The sequence below is a fragment of the Lutra lutra genome, chromosome 1 (assembly GCF_902655055.1).
Source record: "Lutra lutra chromosome 1, mLutLut1.2, whole genome shotgun sequence".
Taxonomy (NCBI): Eukaryota; Metazoa; Chordata; class Mammalia; order Carnivora; family Mustelidae; genus Lutra; species Lutra lutra.
The window spans coordinates 205,322,518-205,335,979 of NC_062278.1; the positions used below are offsets into that span (position 1 = coordinate 205,322,518).

General features: G+C 60.0%; 1 protein-coding gene across 1 annotated transcript; it reads left to right on the forward strand.

Annotated features, from left to right (window-relative positions):
• Positions 1-321: 321 nt before the first annotated feature.
• NCKIPSD (NCK interacting protein with SH3 domain) lies at positions 322-11,063 on the forward strand. The gene is made up of 13 exons (XM_047694377.1): positions 322-606; positions 3,133-3,242; positions 3,489-3,693; positions 3,883-3,973; positions 4,187-4,677; positions 5,961-6,131; positions 6,258-6,344; positions 6,431-6,569; positions 6,650-6,730; positions 6,851-6,979; positions 7,095-7,187; positions 7,326-7,498; positions 10,167-11,063. Exons 1-13 carry the CDS (start codon positions 436-438, stop codon positions 10,368-10,370), a joined length of 2,145 nt encoding a protein of 714 aa, XP_047550333.1. The 5' UTR covers positions 322-435; the 3' UTR covers positions 10,371-11,063.
• The last annotated feature ends 2,399 nt before the right edge of the window (positions 11,064-13,462 follow it).

The window sequence follows — 13,462 nt, forward strand, 5'->3', positions numbered from 1 at the left end:
CGCGCGGCGGCGACGCTCGGGACTAGAGCGCAGGACGCACGCTCTGCCGTTGGGCTGCGGGCTGAGCGCTCCTTCCGGAGGTCGAACGGATCGCAGCACCCGGGCTTGAGTGGAGGACCAGGCGGGAGAAGCTGGGATGGGGTTCACCGGGCGGGTACCGAGCGGGGGCTCAGAGGCTCAGAGTCTTAGGGGTCCGGACCCGACCGGAGGCTAACTCGAGCCGCGCCCGGCCGCGCCGCTTGGAGCCGCCAGGGGGCGCCGCAATCGGAGGGGGGGCCACCCCCCTCCCGAGGCGGGGCTGCGGCGGGCCGGCGGGTGCGCGCACGCGTCGTGTGTCACGGGCCGGGGCGGGGCGATCGCGGCGCTCCGGGCCTGGCGTCCTGGTTCCGCAGCCCCCGCCGCCTCCACTGCCCCGGCGCGGCCCGGCCCGGCCCCATGTATCGTGCGCTCTACGCGTTCCGCTCGGCGGAGCCCAACGCGCTGGCGTTCGCCGCGGGGGAGACCTTCCTGGTGTTGGAGCGCAGCAGCGCGCACTGGTGGCTGGCGGCGCGGGCGCGCAGTGGCGAGACCGGCTACGTGCCGCCCGCCTACCTGCGCCGCCTGCAGGTAAGTATTCCCCTCCCCGGCCCGGCCTCCGCGGTCCCCCGACTGGGCCCCATCACAGGCTCTCGGTACCCACCCCGGAGCCCCAGCCCCGCCGGGACCTCCCGCAGATAGGGAGTTTGAGCACCTGACCCTGAGACCCCAGACTCACGAAGACTGGGACCCCAAGAGCCCGCACCCCCACAAAAGACCAGGCCCTTGACAGCCAACTCTGGACTCCAGACTGGCAAGCCTAACTCTGGGACTGAGACTCCTTGGGATCCCAGACCCATTGAGACCCAATATCTGAAGCTCCATCTGAGTAGAATTCAAGACACAGTCCTGAGATTCCTCTACCGCCGAATTCTGATCAGTTCCTCGGATCACTGAAACCTCAGACCCATAATCAGTCCTTTCCCTGGATCCGCCGGGTTGCACACTCTTGCCTCCCACCCTCAGACCCCCAGCTGGAGCCACTGCCTCCACCACGGAGACCCGGGCCACCCTGGACACCACCTGTTTCCTCAACCACCCTCTATGTCCTCACTCCTCCACTGACCTCTGAAGCCCCTGGATGACCCGCCAAACCTCTGTGGCTTTTGCTCTCCCGTATTCAACCACCCCCTAAGCTCTTCTTCAGACCACCCCCAACCCTCTTGGAACCAAAGATCTCAGCCCCTGTTGGCACTCCCTGGCAATACTCTCCCTGACACCCTTCCTCCCCCATCACAAGCCTCAGGCCCTGACTTTTCAGACTAATTCTCTCTGAAATTGAAAAGTCCCATCCCTCCTTGTCCACAGCCTGGGGTGGGGGCCTCTCCCGTTGTGAGGAAGTGAGATCTCTTCACGGCTTCCCCTGGTCTGACTATGGCCCTGTTTCCTTCCAGTGGAGGCCGCATCTCCAGTTCCTGTTTCCCCAAGAATAGTCCTGCTGTGGGGGCTGGGGTGTAAGTGTCTCCAGCTGGTCTATTCTGACCTCAGGGGAAAGGAGGGCCTGGAGCCTCCAAGCCTGGCCTGTGCCAGACACCCCCGCCCCATCCTAGTCCCTAGTCTTTAGGAAACATCCTGTCCCAGCCCGGTTCAGGACAGAAATAACAGGATAAATTTGGAGATGTCATCTGGTCTTGCCAGAGGGGATGGGCCCTGGGCCTTGGACCCTCAGCTTGCTCCCATCTAGGAGTGCCTGGGGCGTGACTGGGGCCCTGGACACTAGGGCTGCTGGTTTAGGAGGGAGCGTATCAGACCCAGCCTGTCTGGGGTTGGGGGCTTGTTGGAAGCCTCTTCTTCAAGGGCCCGTGAAGATCCTTTTCAGGGCTAGTGGGGCTTGGGGCTTGGCAGGGGCAGGGAGGCTCCCATCCCCTTGTAGTCTCTTTCTGCATATCTCCCTGTCTCTGTCTCCCTAACTCTGTCTGTGTCTGCCATTCCCACTCTCTGCCTTTCTCCGTCTCTGGCTCTCAATTTCTTTCTGCGTTGTCTCCCTCTGCCTGTCTCTCCCTCTCCCTCTTCTCCCTCTCCCTCCCTCCCTCCCTGCCTCCCTCCCTCTCTCCCCTTCTCTCTCTTTCTTGTTTTCTATGGATATGTGTTTCTTTTTTCTGTCCCCCTTTTTGTCTGCTGTCTCCCTGCATTCTGGTATTCCCCATGCTACCTGGAGGGCTTTGCTGAACTCTGTATCCATCTGTCCGTCCCGGTTAGGGACGCTTCTCCGACCCTGCTCTGAGTGACGTCACCTCAGTTCCGAGACCTCCATGTACCCTGATGGACCATGATGGACAGGGGAGGGGTGGAGGTGGATGGTCCCACAGCTGCCACCCCCTATTCTTCACACCTTGCCAGTCTGGCTGGGCAGATTAGACCCCCGAGTTGCTGGGTCTGGCAGCACGGAAATCTGGGCCAGGGGCCAGGCCCCTCTCTTATGTCCATCCTTTGCCACAAACACAGACTGCTGGTTCCCAGGGCAAGACTGGAAGATTCCTGGAATAACTAGGGGGTATGAGGGCTAGAAGCAGGGATGGAAAGAGGAGATCCCTTTGACCCATCCTCAGCTGGTCCCTCAGGCTCATCCCCGGGGTCTGCAGAAGGCTCTGTGAGGACAGGGCTGTTCTGGAGTGTGACCTTGGTTTGAAGAAGGATCAGCAAGATCCAGAGTGATTTGTTAAGGGTTCCAGACACTAGAGGCTCCCTGCTTGGCATGCTAGCCTGGGCTCTGAGCCAAGCCTGGGGATAGACTAGGTATGTACTCATGGTCTCAAGCTGGGGGTCCCTGGGCTGTGTTTTTGCTCTAGACCCCTGGTGTTTGGAGACAGCTGAGAGCCTCACTGTGGGGCCTGACTGGGACCCCCATATGTAAAGCAGCAGTGTGGGGCCACCCTGTGTCCCAGCTCCCTGAGTGACACAGTTTTTGAGAGCCTTAACTTCATATTCTCCTTCAGCTTTCTGTGCTCCTGTCTAGCATTCCAGGCTTTCGCTGTAATGGGGCTCCATCCTGGGCTGGGTCAGGGCTCACCCTCCCTAGGTCCCCAGGTCTAACTGCTCACCCTTGCTCCCACCCAGGGCCTGGAGCAGGATGTCCTCCAAGCGATTGACCGGGCCATTGAGGCCGTGCACAATGCAGCCATGCGGGATGGTGGCAAGTACAGCCTGGAGCAGCGCGGAGTCCTTCAGTGAGTGTGGGGGGAGGGGAGGAGGACGACCCCCTCCACCTCCCTGCCGCCCCCACCCCCAGCACGGTAGGGTGGGGGTCCTTCAGTGAGTGCTGGGGATGTCTGGAAGGTGGAGTGGGGTGGAGCAGGAGGGAGGTCGGAGCAGCCTGGGCTGGGAGGGGCCCCCGCTGTATCCCACAGGGAGCATGTGAGAACTTGGGGAGTTTTAAGGTCACTCGCCCAGTGATTTCCCTGCCCCTCCACCAGGAAGCTGATCTACCACCGGAAAGAGACCCTGTCCCGCAGAGGCCCCTCTGCCTCCAGTCCCTCGGCTATGACCCCATCCACCAGTGACCACCATTTGGATGCTGCTGCCGCCAGGCAGCCCAACGGGATGTGTCGAGCTGGGTTCGAACGGCAGCACAGCCTGCCCAGCTCCGAGTATCTCGGGGCAGACGGAGGCCTCTACCAGGTATGCGGTGAGGGAACCCTGGGGAAGGGAGGTGGGCGGAGCTTCAGTCTGGGTCCAGAGGCTCCAAGAGTCCACTCGGGTCCGGGATGCAGAGCCGTAGCCCAGCCCATGCCAAGAGCCCAGGGCCCCCACCAGGCCAGTACCCGAGTTAGCAGCCTGCCCTCCCAGATTCCGCTTCTGTCCTCCCAGATCCCACCACAGCCTCGCCGAGCAGCTCCCACCACGCCACCCCCACCCGTGAAGCGCCGAGACAGGGAGGCCCTGATGGCCCCAGGAAGTGGTGAGAAGACAGGGCTGGGGCCGTTGGTGGGGGTGGGCACCCTGTGCTCGGAACGGCCGTCTGCTTGTGTCAGAAAGTTAGGGGTTCTGGGCTCAGCGGGGTGGGTCTGGCAGAGAAACCAGGCCCTGTGCTGGGAAGGCTGGGGCTCAGGGCCTGGAGGGGTAAGGGACCCAGGGGGGCTGTCCCAGCACAGCATCCGCTCTCTGCCCACAGGCGGCCGCAACACCGCGCCCTCCGGGGGCAGCTCTGTGTCCAGCGGCTCCTCAGTCAGCAGCACCTCCCTTGACACGCTCTGTACCGGCTCTAGCTCGTCGGAGCTGGGCCCCAGCTGCTCTCCCACGCCCCCGCCTGTGCCGCGCCGAGGCACCCATACCACTGTGTCCCAAGCGCAGCCCCCTCCCTCCAAGGCGCCAGCCCCCGAGCCCCCTACAGAGGAGGTGGCAGTTGATACAGCTTCAGCCCCCGATGAACTGGAGGCCCTGGGTGCCCTGAGCCTGGGGACCACTGACGAGAAGGCGGTGGCTGAGCCTGCTGTGCCCAGGACCATCGGGGCAGAGCTGATGGAGCTCGTGCGGAGAAACACCGGCCTGAGCCACGAGCTCTGCCGCGTGGCCATTGGCGTCGTGGTGGGTCACATCCAGGCCTCCGTACCAGCCAGCTCGCCAGTCATGGAGCAGGTCCTCCTCTCGCTGGTAGAGGGCAAGGTGAGGGTGGCTGGCTGGGCCCAGGGCCTCCCCGTCCTCGGGCCACCCTGCCTCCCCCGCCCCATCCCTGCCCTCACCCTTGCATCCACCCTCGACTTGACGGGCATGGCTGAGCTCTGGCTCGGCCTTCATTGTGCCAGGTGCTGGTGACCTTTGAACTGGTCCCTGGAGGGGAAAGGGAGAAAGGGAGGGAGAGCATTCCGGGCAGAGGCTCAGCCTGGACAAGGGCCATGAGGCAGGACCACACTTGGCTCGCAGGCAGAAGCGAAACAAGGCCAGCATGGCTGTAACATGGGGAGCAAGGGAACAGGCGGTGTGGGAGAAGGTGCGATTTGGAGCAGGTGACGGATGAGGCCAGATGTGAGTGGCCCAGAGTCTTCTCTGGCTGCAGGGGGAGAGTGGACAGAGGGCATGGGAGAGGGGAGTGCCTTGCTGGCCTTGGCAATGGGGAGGAGTGGGTGCTTCGAGAGCTGTGGTGGAGGCCTTGGTGCTGACGCAGGTGTGAGTCAGGTGCGTGGGTGTTGTGGGGCCGGTGGGAGCCTTTGCCAGGGTTGGGGCACTGATCAGGAAGCAGGATTGGAGCGTAGCGAACCATCTCTGTATGGGGACCAGATGGGCCCAAGGTCCCTTCCTTAGAGCCCCAGGATCCAGCAGCCATGGGCAGGGGCAGGGGTGGAGCAGCAGGTCAGCAGGGTCGTCTGTGCTAGGTACAGCCGGTGCTTGTCAAACAGGAAGCACTGGGAGACAGAAGGTGGGGAGATGACAAGGCCTGGTGGCGTGTTGTGCGGCATCTCAGTCACATTCAGGCAGTGGCAGAGTCGGGAGCCTCCCACACGAAGATGTTTACGCAGGGCTGGGATGAGAGGCGGGTTGTTGGAGGGCACCCCGCACGTGTGTCTCGTGCAGAATCTGGTCCCAGCAGGTTATCAAGACTGGGGGCGATGGAGGTACTTGCAGAGGGGGTATGGGACTGGGGTGCTGCCCTTGGGAGTTTCCTTGTTGAGGTGTGGGTCATGGGAGCAGGTGTTTAGTGGGAGCTCGAGGCGGGGCAGGGGGAAGGACGAAAGAGAACCAGGGGCTGGTCCCCTCCCAGGCTTTGGAAGGACACGAACCAGGGGCAGCTCTTGAGAGGTGAGGCGGGGGACACTTGCCTGATGTTGGCCTGGAGCTCATGCCTGCGACATCCTCAGGATCTGGGTCGATTTCCCAGCTTTGGGGGCTTCCTGGAGATGGGGATGGGCCAGGAATGTGCTGAATCCTGCCTCCTTCTCTCCCCAACCCAGGACCTGAGCACTGCCCTGCCTTCAGGGCAGGTCTGCCATGACCAGCAGCGGCTGGAGGTGATCTTTGCAGACCTGGCTCGCCGGAAGGACGATGCCCAGCAGCGCAGCTGGGCCCTGTACGAGGACGAGGGAGTCATCCGCTGCTACCTGGAGGAGCTGCTGCACATCCTGGTGCGGGGTGGGGGCCCACGGGTGTCCTCCCCCCAGGGCTCAGGAGTCTCCCCTGCGTGTACTCCGCTCCCTCTCGTGTGGCTGCGTGGTTCCCGCTGAGTCTGTCGCACTTCCTCCTTCCCCTAGACTGACGCCGACCCTGAAGTTTGCAAGAAAATGTGCAAGAGAAATGAGTTCGAGTCTGTTCTGGCCCTGGTGGCCTACTACCAAATGGTGTGTGCGAGGCATGGGGGCGGGGCGTGGAGGCGCCGGGCAGGCGTGGGGCTTCCAGGCACTGAGCGCACGGGGTCTCCCGCCAGGAGCACCGGGCGTCCCTGCGGCTGCTGCTCCTCAAGTGCTTCGGCGCCATGTGTGGCCTGGATGCGGCCATCATCTCCACACTCGTGTCGTCTGTGCTGCCTGTGGAGCTGGCGCGCGACATGCAGACTGACACGCAGGGTGAGACGAGGGGGAGCCGCCTGCCCCGTGGGGGGTCCCCACCAGCCCGAGGGGCTCTCACCACCTGCCTTGCCCTCCAGATCACCAGAAGCTCTGCTACTCCGCCCTCATCCTGGCCATGGTGTTCTCCATGGGGGAGGCAGTGCCCTACGCACACTACGGTAAGCGGGCAGCTCCCCCACTCCTGGGAGCCTGAGGGTCTGGGGACCCCCTGCCCTGGGCTGACAGGAACCCAGGGGGCGGGTACGGGGGGGCTCAGATTGTGTGCGCCTCTCCCCCAGAGCACTTGGGCACGCCCTTCGCCCAGTTCCTGCTGAGCATCGTGGAGGACGGGCTGCCCCTGGACACCACCGAGCAGCTGCCGGATCTCTGCATGAACTTGCTTCTGGCTCTCAACTTGCACCTGCCAGGTTGGGGGTGGAGGCCGGCATCGGGAACGGGAGGGCGGGTGGTGGCCGGCGGGAGGGGGCTCTCCCCTCTTGGTGCTTGGTGCCCGTGCTGGTCTATACCCATGTCCTTCCTCAGCCCCGGACCAGAACGTCATCATGACCGCCCTGAGCAAACACTCCAACGTCAAGATCTTCTCCGAGAAGCTACTGTTGCTGCTGAACAGAGGGGGTGAGGGCCGGGGAATCGGTGCGGCACCACTGCCCTGTCATTTGCCTCCGTGACCGCTGTCACTCCCTGCGGTGCCCTGGGCTGCCCCCCTCACCCCCCGCAACGACCATCCTGAGCCCTTCTCCCCCTGCCTCCTAGATGACCCCGTGCGCATCTTCAAACACGAGCCGCAGCCGCCACACTCCATCCTCAAGTTCCTGCAGGACGTGTTCGCCAGCCCCGCCACGGCTTCCATCTTCTACCACACGGACATGATGGCGCTCATCGACATCACCGTGCGCCACATCGCGGACCTGTCACCTGGAGACAAGGTGCCCGGAGGTGGCTGCGGCAGGGGTGGGAGCTGTGTAGAGGCTAAAACGGAATGAAGCGAGGGACAGGCCACGGAACGGAGATGGGGGATGGGGTGCAGCTGGAGCCAGGTCAGTGTGGGGGCCACTCTGGAGCCATGGCGGGTGTGCCCAGACCCAAAGGAGCCCCGGTGAGCGGATGTGGGCCAGGCTGCCCGGACAGAGCTGGGGTGGAGGAAACCAGGGGGTCAGGCAGGAGGAGGGGGCATTTCCACAAGGCCTCAGAGGCTGTGGCAGGAGCTCATGATCTCAGAGGAAGGGATGTGACCTTACCGACACCCCACACGTCTTGTAGACTGAGAGCTCAGGGTTGGTGGGAAGCTTGCAAGGAAGCAGCCACGGCTGTCAGGGCGGCCTGCGTGGGCGGTGAGAGGCCATGGCCGTGGGGGACGAGGTCAGGTTTGTGAATCAGAGGTGAGTGCCAGGCCTGCCGTGGACTTCTGTTAGGCAACCAAAGTGTGATTGCTGTTGGAATTGCCCCCCAGAGGCCAGAGGTGGTTGACAAGCAGTACCAGCAGAGTGGAGGGAAGAGGGTCCGAATGGAACATGTAAGAGAGAATTTGAAGTTGGAGGGAAGTGGGGGGTGGACATTGGAAGCTGGAAGTGGAGACAACTCCTGGGAGTTTGTCTATGAAGGGAGCAGAAGAGCAGAGGGCCGCTGGAGGGAGATGGGTTAGGAAGTGCTTTGTTTCTTTTTTTTTTTTTTTTTTTTTAATTTGAGAGAGAGGCAGTGAGAGAGAGCATGAGCAAGGAGAAGGTCAGAGAGAGAAGCAGACTCCCCATGGAGCTGGGAGCCCGATGCGGGACTCGATCCCGGGACTCCCAGGATCATGCCCTGAGCCGAAGGCAGTCGTCCAACCAACTGAGCCACCCAGGCGTCCCTGTTTCTTTTTTTTTTAAATTATTTATTTATTTGAGAGAGAGAGAGAGAATGAAAGAGAGCATGAGAGGGAAGAGGTCAGAGGGAGAAGCAGACTCCCCGCTGAGCAGGGAGCCCAATGTGGGACTCGATCCCGGGACTCCGGGATCAGGACCTGAGCTGAAGGCACTTGCTTAACCAACTAAGCTACCCAGGCGCCCCGGTCAAGAAGCGTTTTATTTATTTATTTTTTTTTATTTATTTATTTTTTTAAAGATTTTATTTATTTATTTGACAGAGATCACAAGTAGGCAGAGAGGCAGGCAGAGAGAGAGGAGGAAGCAGGCTCCCCGCTGAGCAGAGAGCCCGACGTGGGGCTCGATCCCAGGACCCTGGGATCACGACCTGAGCTGAAGGCAGAGGCTTTAACCCACTGAGCCACCCAGGTGCCCCTCAAGAAGCGTTTTAAAGGCAGAAGATGATGGTGCAGGTTTCTGGGCCAGAGGGAATGATCCAGTAAGCATCAAGAAATGGCTGGTGTGTTCAGGAGTGTGGGCCAGTGCAGGAACCAAGTAGACCAGGCAATGGGAGACGGCCCAGGCCTGTGTTGGGATGCCCCCCCATCCCCCAGTGGGAGCCAGGGCAGTTCATTCTGGCGGGGACAAGTGAGATGTGGGTGCTGGGAGGGGAGGACAAGAGCTTTTTGAAAGATCGCTTGTTTTCTCCATGGAGCACAAGGCTGGCTGTGTAGGCACTTTAGATCCGGAGAACTGGGAGAAGAAGGTGGGCAGTTGTTCTTAAGGGTGCGTGAATGTAGCAGAGGAAAGAGCCCGGAGTGCAGGGCCGTGCTGCACGTCCGTGTGAGCTTTATGGCAGGGAAGAAGGTTTGGGCCTGTGCAGGGCCTGTGCAGGGCCTTGGGGCTGTCCACTGCTTAGACACTGGGAGCGGATTTGCAGGTGCTGCGGTCTGACCAGGCTTGGGGGGCACGGGGTGACGCTGCCTGAAGAAGTGACTCCTCTAAGCACAGGTCAGTGCTTAGAGGGTCAGTGGATTGGGTGTCTCAGTGAGGAGGAGTAGCAGCTGGGCTGTCAGACTGGAGGGGCTGTTAAAGGTAGGGGTGGCTTATCAGAGAGGACACCTGTGTTTCTGGCCTGTGCGTTTAGGTGGACAGGTGTGCTCTTTAGTAAGAAAAAACATGAGCAAGTTAAAAAAAAAAAAAAAAAAAAACACGAGCAAGCCTGCTGTTTGGGGAAGACGGGGAAGGTCGTGAGTGTGACGGTGGACGTGTGCAACAGGGGTCTCTCTGCGGGCTGCGGGAGACGAGAAGTGGGCAGTGGATGTTCTCACCTGGAGCTTACTGGATGGGTCTCGGCCAGAGGTGTGAGCATCGGTCAGTATCTGAAGCTGTGGGTGTGAGTGAGATCTTCGGAGTGAGAGGGGGAAGTGAGCAGCAGGGGGCCTCTGACCGCACAGTAAAGATGGGCAGGAGCTGGCCGTTTTGCCCTTGCCGCCTCTCCAAGCCGGGACTCCCGTGGGCTGGCCCCGTCCTGGGACTGCCTGTGTCTGGGACGGTCCATCCATTCACTTGCTTGGTGGCTCTTGAGGGCCAGTTCTGGGCCAGGCATGGGGTGGGTGCTGGGGCTACGGCCTTGACCTTCAGTGCTGTGAGCTGGTCCATGGCCCTAGGGGCCCACGTGGTGGCCTCTTCCTGTCCGGGGGCGGTGGCAGTGCCTCCCCTGGGTCTCTGAGCTCAGCCGCTTTTCCTGCAGCTGCGCGTGGAGTACCTGTCCTTGATGCACGCGGTGATCCGCTCCACGCCCTACCTGCAGCACCGCCACCGGCTCCCTGACCTGCAGGCCACCCTGCGGCGCATCCTGACAGAAGAGGAAGCCTCGCCCCAGGGCCAGATGGACCGCATGATTGTCCGAGAGATGTGCAAGGAGTTCCCCGTGCTGGGCGAGGACCCCAGCTAGCGCCTTCCTTCCCTCCCTTCCCTGCAGCCCTGGGCAGGGTGCAGGGGACACGGAGGCGTGGCCCTCAAAATGTTTTGCACAGACAGCGTGGGGCAGGTGGCGGTGGAAGGGTCTAAGGTCTAAGCAGGGCCCCCGCCCAACCTGAAGGAGAGCCAATGAGAGGGGCCAAGTGCGGGATTGGGGACCACGCTCTGGGAGCTCTGCTGGGGCAGAGGGCCTGTGTGAGCTGAAGCCCCTCCATCTCCTGGTAGGCTGCCTCTTCAGCATGCCCCCTCCCCTCAACACAGATGCACACTCAGAGTCCTGCTGCTGCCCCAGGCTGGCCCAGAGTCCCCATCCCTGCCCTGCCTAGTCTGGGTCCTGGGCCTCAGCAAGCCATGTCCTTAGGGTAAGGGGAGGCGCCTTCCGCCAGCTCTGTTCTTTGCCTTAGCTTCACAGTGAGTGCTGCTCATATGCTCCCCCCTCCCCGTGGGGGTCGCTTTCCCTTGCTCCCACCCCAGAGGTCTTGGCCAAGCTGCTGCTTTGAGCACAGAATCTTAGAGATGGGCCATCTCTTCTGGAGCTCCGCAGAAGAGCGTGATGGCACTGAGAAAGCCAATGAGAGTCTATTTTCTCTGTAAAAACAGACTGAAAAGCCATGTGTATTTTCCCGTGTGCTGCAGCTCACCTTCGGAAATAAATCACAGGCATCTGGAAACAGGCTGTGTGCTCAGCAACCCCGCATGATCCTGGGTTGAGGTGGGACAGGATGGGCCGGGGACGCTGGGGCCTCAGGACCTTGTCACTTGCTTGCCCTGAACTCTCCAGCGTGGGGAGCGGATGGTCCCTAACAAGCCTGTCCATCAAGGTCCCTTGATCCCTGTTCAGCCTCTCTCCCCAAGTTCCCATTTCTCCCGGGCCACAGCTAAGCCAATGAGTGCCCCGCGGCCTGTTTGCGGGTGACTGCCCTCGAAGACCTCACTTCTCCCCTGGTGAAACCCTATCCCTTGTAGCTGTTCAGATGAAGCGGGCCCCACCACAGCCTCCCAGCACATGCAGGCCCTGCCTGGCTCTGTTCCCTTGCTCGCCTGTCGTGGGTCCAACAAGATCCCTCATTTTGCAGCCTCAGAGGTTCCATCCTAACAGTGGGGGCAAAAAGAGTTACCTCAGCAGGAGTGGGGTTGAGTTGGCATTACTGTTGGCAGACAGTTGGGGACCATCTGGCGAAAGCTTCATTTTCCTTGTGGGCTCCCAAGTTAATGAAGGCTCTGGCCACAAATGGGGGAGGGTCAGGAATCCTCAGTCAGAAGTGGTTTTCATTAGTTCCCTCCGTTTTTCACCCAGGACGACCCTCATCCGACACTCCCACATATCCTGAATTATTGATACCGTGACTTCCAGTCACTTTTCCTTCCTCGCTGGAATGCTGAAGGCCAAGGGCTGTTCCATTATTTTCCCAATAGGACTGTAATCCAGCAAGAAACACCAAAAAGACCAGGGCAAGGGGTGGGGTCCCCTGGACACAGGTCCTTGGGAATCTGAGGCAGGAACATGTGACAGTGAACTCAACGGAAGTAAAGCTCAGGAGGCTGATGGGGGATGTCTGACCTTAACTCTTGACTGTCGGTTAAGCACCTCAACTCCCCTGCTAGACCAGAAGAGGGGCTGACAGTGCCCCCCAGTGGAACTGTGGGGCACAACCTGTTCACTCCTCTTCACCCTTGGGGGCCTTCTGCCTTGCCTTTCACATCCGGAGTCCATGGCCTTCCAATCACTGGAGAGCTGAAAGCAGAGAATGATGGTGCTCCTTCCGAGAAAATGTAATTCCGTGAAAAGCACAGGTGTCCCAGGAAACTGATGCAGGAACGTGCGACAGCAGCCATGCTTTGCTCTGTCCCCTATCGTGATGCACACACTGACTTTGGAAGGGCAGGGCTGTGCTGCACCCTCTGTCCCCGTACTGCCAGCTGTTATGAGCAAAGTATAACCCCGGGGTGGGGGGTGGGGGGATCCTGGTGTGTGTGTGTGTGTGTGTGTGTGTGTGTGTGTGTGTGTCACACAAGAGCCCCCGTTGACAGTGTTAAATACCGGCCTCTGGCAGCAAACATGCTCGGAGAGGATCCAGAGCTCTGCGACCCCCTCAGCACACACCTTGATGGTGCTCTCCAGACACAAAATTACAACCATAAGGGGAAATGATGGTTAGCCACAGAATTCCTCAGCGAGGGAAGTTTCTCCAAGAATCGAGTTGCGCTTTCTTTGGCTGCTTGGAAGGATGGTAAACATGGGATGTGGTGAGGAGGGCAGAGAGAAACAACTAAGCCACTCAAATGGGAGTATTTGGTGGATGGGGCCGAGAAGAAAAACTCAAAGGAGATTGTGAGGGGCACTGAGGGATGGGAGTTTGGGCTGAGCTCTCGGGCAGAAGTGGGTACACAGAGGTGCTGGCACCTTGCCTGTGGGATGAACCCCATGGACCACAGGCTACCCATGCATCAGGCAACTCCAGGATAAGGCGTTGGGTGAAATCACATGCCTGCTCGGTCCCCGAAAGGTACAGACACTCCAAACAGGTGAAAACCTTTCTCTCTCTCTCTCTTTTTAAAGATTTTATTTATTTACTTGACAGAGATCACAAGTAGGCAGAGAGAGATGGGGAAGCAGTCTCACTGCTGAGCAGAGAGCCCTATTTGGGGCTTGATCCCAGGAACCTGAGATCATGACCTGAGCCGAAAGCAGAGGCTTTAACCCACTGAGCCACCCAGGCGCTCCTTTTTTTCTTGTTTTTATGGAAAAATAACATAATCACGAAAAGTGCAGTATACAGAGAGTACAGCTGAATGAATTAAGAGAGAATGCTAGTACAACCACCACCCGAGTCAAGAAGTAGAATATCACCAGTCCCCAAAGCCCACTGGTGTGTGCCCCCTCTCCCTCACTGACACACGCATCCTCCCTGGAGGGAATTACAGGTAAGTTTCGCCTGTATTTGAACTTGACATAAATGAAGCCATACAGTATAAACTCTTAGTCTGGCTTCTTCATTCACCACTAAGTTTCTGAGATTTGTCTGTGTCCTAGTATGTGGTTGCAGTGTGTTCACCCCCAAAGTT

Coding starts and splice junctions, on each gene's coding strand:
- NCKIPSD (XM_047694377.1), top strand. CDS start 436: ATGTATCGTGCGCTCTACGCGTTCCGCTCGGCGGAGCCCAACGCGCTG. Junction 3,694..3,882: donor CAGACGGAGGCCTCTACCAG/GTATGCGGTGAG, acceptor CTGTCCTCCCAG/ATCCCACCACAGCCTCGCCG. Junction 3,974..4,186: donor CCTGATGGCCCCAGGAAGTG/GTGAGAAGACAG, acceptor CTCTGCCCACAG/GCGGCCGCAACACCGCGCCC.